This window comes from Aplysia californica, unplaced genomic scaffold (assembly GCF_000002075.1).
Source record: "Aplysia californica isolate F4 #8 unplaced genomic scaffold, AplCal3.0 scaffold00459, whole genome shotgun sequence".
NCBI classification, from domain to species: domain Eukaryota; kingdom Metazoa; phylum Mollusca; class Gastropoda; order Aplysiida; family Aplysiidae; genus Aplysia; species Aplysia californica.
The window spans coordinates 320,835-323,875 of record NW_004797729.1 but is presented as its reverse complement, the minus strand read 5'-3'; the positions used below and the strand labels follow the sequence as shown (position 1 = coordinate 323,875).

The 3,041-nt window shown below is 39.8% G+C and overlaps 1 protein-coding gene across 2 annotated transcripts in view; it reads right to left on the bottom strand.

Annotated features, from left to right (window-relative positions):
• LOC101845864 (post-GPI attachment to proteins factor 6) overlaps positions 1 to 3,041 on the bottom strand; it is a 27,253-nt gene that overhangs the window by 18,754 nt on the left and 5,458 nt on the right. For both annotated transcript variants that reach the window (XM_005105224.3, XM_005105223.3), the window contains exons 2-3: positions 1,814 to 1,977; positions 1,121 to 1,307 (exon numbers count right to left, since the gene is read on the bottom strand). In XM_005105224.3, the coding sequence (XP_005105281.1) occupies positions 1,121 to 1,307; positions 1,814 to 1,877 (251 nt within the window). In that variant the 5' untranslated portion in view covers positions 1,878 to 1,977. The remainder of the gene's footprint in view (positions 1 to 1,120; positions 1,308 to 1,813; positions 1,978 to 3,041) is intronic.

The following is a 3,041-nucleotide window of genomic DNA, read 5'->3' as shown; positions in this document are numbered from 1 at the left end:
TCTTTTTCCCACCACCAAAAAAAAAGAGGTGAAAGTAAACAAATATCAGTACTTTTAAAGGCCAAAGACACTGCATTATATGCCCTGCTCACCCTAATGGGGTCACTGGTAGATGTTAGTTTGTGGACTGATTACCATACAATGGAACTCATTGCAGAACAAAGGCATACGGTGAAGTGGGGCCACTTTTAGAATGTGACCACAAGTTTATGAGCATTTCAATAAACTCACTGAGATAAGTAAAATTCTGTTGATGTGCATGTTTTGATAGATTCGTTGTCTGTTTTGAAAGTGCAGGTAAACCGTCAATGCATTTCCAGTCAGAAGCATGATCAACATCTGGAAGTCAGGACAGTTTAGTATACAAACCAAGTTAAAGCTATATAACAGCTGTGTACTATCCACACTCCTATATGGCGCTGAATGCTGGAGGATGACTGATCATGACCGTGCCAAGCTATCTTCCTTTCATACAACCAGCTTACGCCAAATACTCGGAATCTTCTGGCCCCACAAGATATCCAACGCAGAGTTGTTATGTAAATGTAGGCAAGAGGACATGACAACCATAATAAAAAGGAGAAGGTGGAGATGGATTGGACATGTTCTGAAAAGACAGCCAGACTCTATTGTGAAGACTGCCCTCCACTGGACACCCGAAGGACGTCGCAAAAGGGGCAGACCCAAAGTGACCTGTAGACGCACAGTAGAGTCTGAAATGAAGTCCTGGAATCATTCGTGGGGAACACTGACTAAGATGGCCCAAAACAGACAGAGCTGGAGATCCTTTGTTGCTGCTCTAAACGCCAGATGGCGTAATGGGTAGTAAGTAAGTAAGTAAGCATTTCCAGTCAAACAGCTCATGTAGATCAAAATCCATAACCTTTTTCTTTCGGTGGCCTGTTCATGTACATCTATGCTCATAGCATCATCATAGTCAATACAAGAATGATGAAACAAATGTTGAAGAAAAAACAGTTGATTAATTACGAAATCTAGTGAGGAAACAGAGAAGCACAAAAATGTTAGTTTCAGGTGAAGTTTAGAACAAATTAAACAATTATAAAAAGCTGTTGTAGGACAAGTACAATTGACTCTTTGTCGCTACTGTTGTACTGACATTTTGACCTTCTTGATCGGGCAGCTGTCACTGCTGCTGTGCACATTGATCGTCAAGTTGGCCTCTACAGTGTGCTCTGGCACATCCAGTCGCTCCAGTGTGATGGCAGCGTACATCTTGTAGTCAAACAACGTGCGGTGAAATTTGACCTCCATCAGCTCCTCCAAAGGAGAGTCAGAGCGGGAACCTGCACACAAAACATTTTTTCAAAAAAGTTTTTCAATTGTTCATCTGATTGTTCAACAACAACAAAAGCACAGTGGAACAATCGTAACAAGGTTTCAGGAACAGCAAAGACAAAGATGAAAACGGTCGAGATACAGGATAAAAATTTCAGTGGCAACCTCAAAATGCCAGCTGAGAAATATGTCAGACAACAACTAAACACTCCCCCACCCCTCCCCCCATTAAAATACACATACATGATATGTACATATAATTTACTCACCCGTGTAATAAAACAATTTTTCACTCCACTGGTATTCCCAAATAAAATCTCTTTATCAACAAAAGAAAATTGAAGTTTTAAAAAAACTTATCATAACATATAAATAAAGAAAATAGCTAAACAAAGGCTCTTTCATTAATTTTCCATTTAAGCGTGACAATATCAACAACAAGCAATAAAATGGAGTAATTGCTTGCTCCTTAAATTCAAGCAAATAATGGTTAAATAGACAATACAGTGCTCACCATGAAAACCTGCTGCAAGCAGGTAGGCCATGAAGGCCAGAGCTCCATAGGATATTAACTTCATTGCAGAAATGCTTCATGTGCAATAAAACCAAATTAGATGAATGTCATTAGAACTGGGCCTGAACAACCTCCATGTGACTCATGACCATATTTTGGAAGACCTGTGAGCAAAACAGAAATCAACATGAGAATACTTTTAACATGCTACCTTTATTCTAGTCTACTTCGAGAAGAAAATGGGTTGAAAAACACTTTCCTTTACCTCAAAAGAACCACCATTTTTATAAGAATGATGGAGTTGGAGTCTACTTGTCTCAATTTTCAGCACCGCAAACTAGAGCTGTGCCCATTCGATTTCACTATTCGACATTCATGATTTTTGCGCTATTCACAGCTATTCGAAGTGTGGCAGAGCCATTCGAATGCTGCGTGATTTTTTTCCATAATGGATTTCTTTTAATTTTTCTCAACGCGTCATAAAATTCAAGAATAATAAAATATCTAATTTCACTGTGGTAAATTCAACATTGCATTCAAGTTGATGATTATGGAACAGAGATATAAGAGGGGCCACAGAAGGAGTTGTAAAACATGCCTCTAAAAAGGCTCTCATCATGCCATTAACAACTCAATAGACCATCGCTTCAAAGCGCAGCGAGTGATTTTGCGTACATTGCAGACTGAGCTCCCTTTGCCCAAATCTATAAAATTCAAAGCTCAAGGCAATATGGGTACCTACTACCACTTCGATGCGCGGCGAATGTTTTTTTTTTGTATGCTAGCATACTTAGTTCCCTTTGCGCCATGAGAAATTCGAAGCATAGGCTATATGGGTACCCACCACCGCTTCGAAGCGCAGCGAATTGTTTTCTTTGTAGGCTGGAACACTTAATTCCCTTTGTACAATGTAAAATTCGAAGCAAAAGGCTATATGGGTACCCATCGTCACTTCGAAGCGCAGCAAATGTTTTTAAAAATTTTAGTTGTTTTTTCTTTGTAGGCAGACAAACTTACTTAGCTCCCCTTGTACAATTCGACTATGAAAGCACATGGTTATGAATGGAATGTTGCGATGTCATCGAAACACGGTGTGTCGTGCGGGGTTTGAACCAGTCGCGTTTTTATTTTTTATTTTTTTTATTAGCTATCCACCATAGCCTACTCGTTGCCGCTTGACAGGAGATCCATAAGGTTTAATGGGTGGGTGGGTAGGCCTATGTGCGGT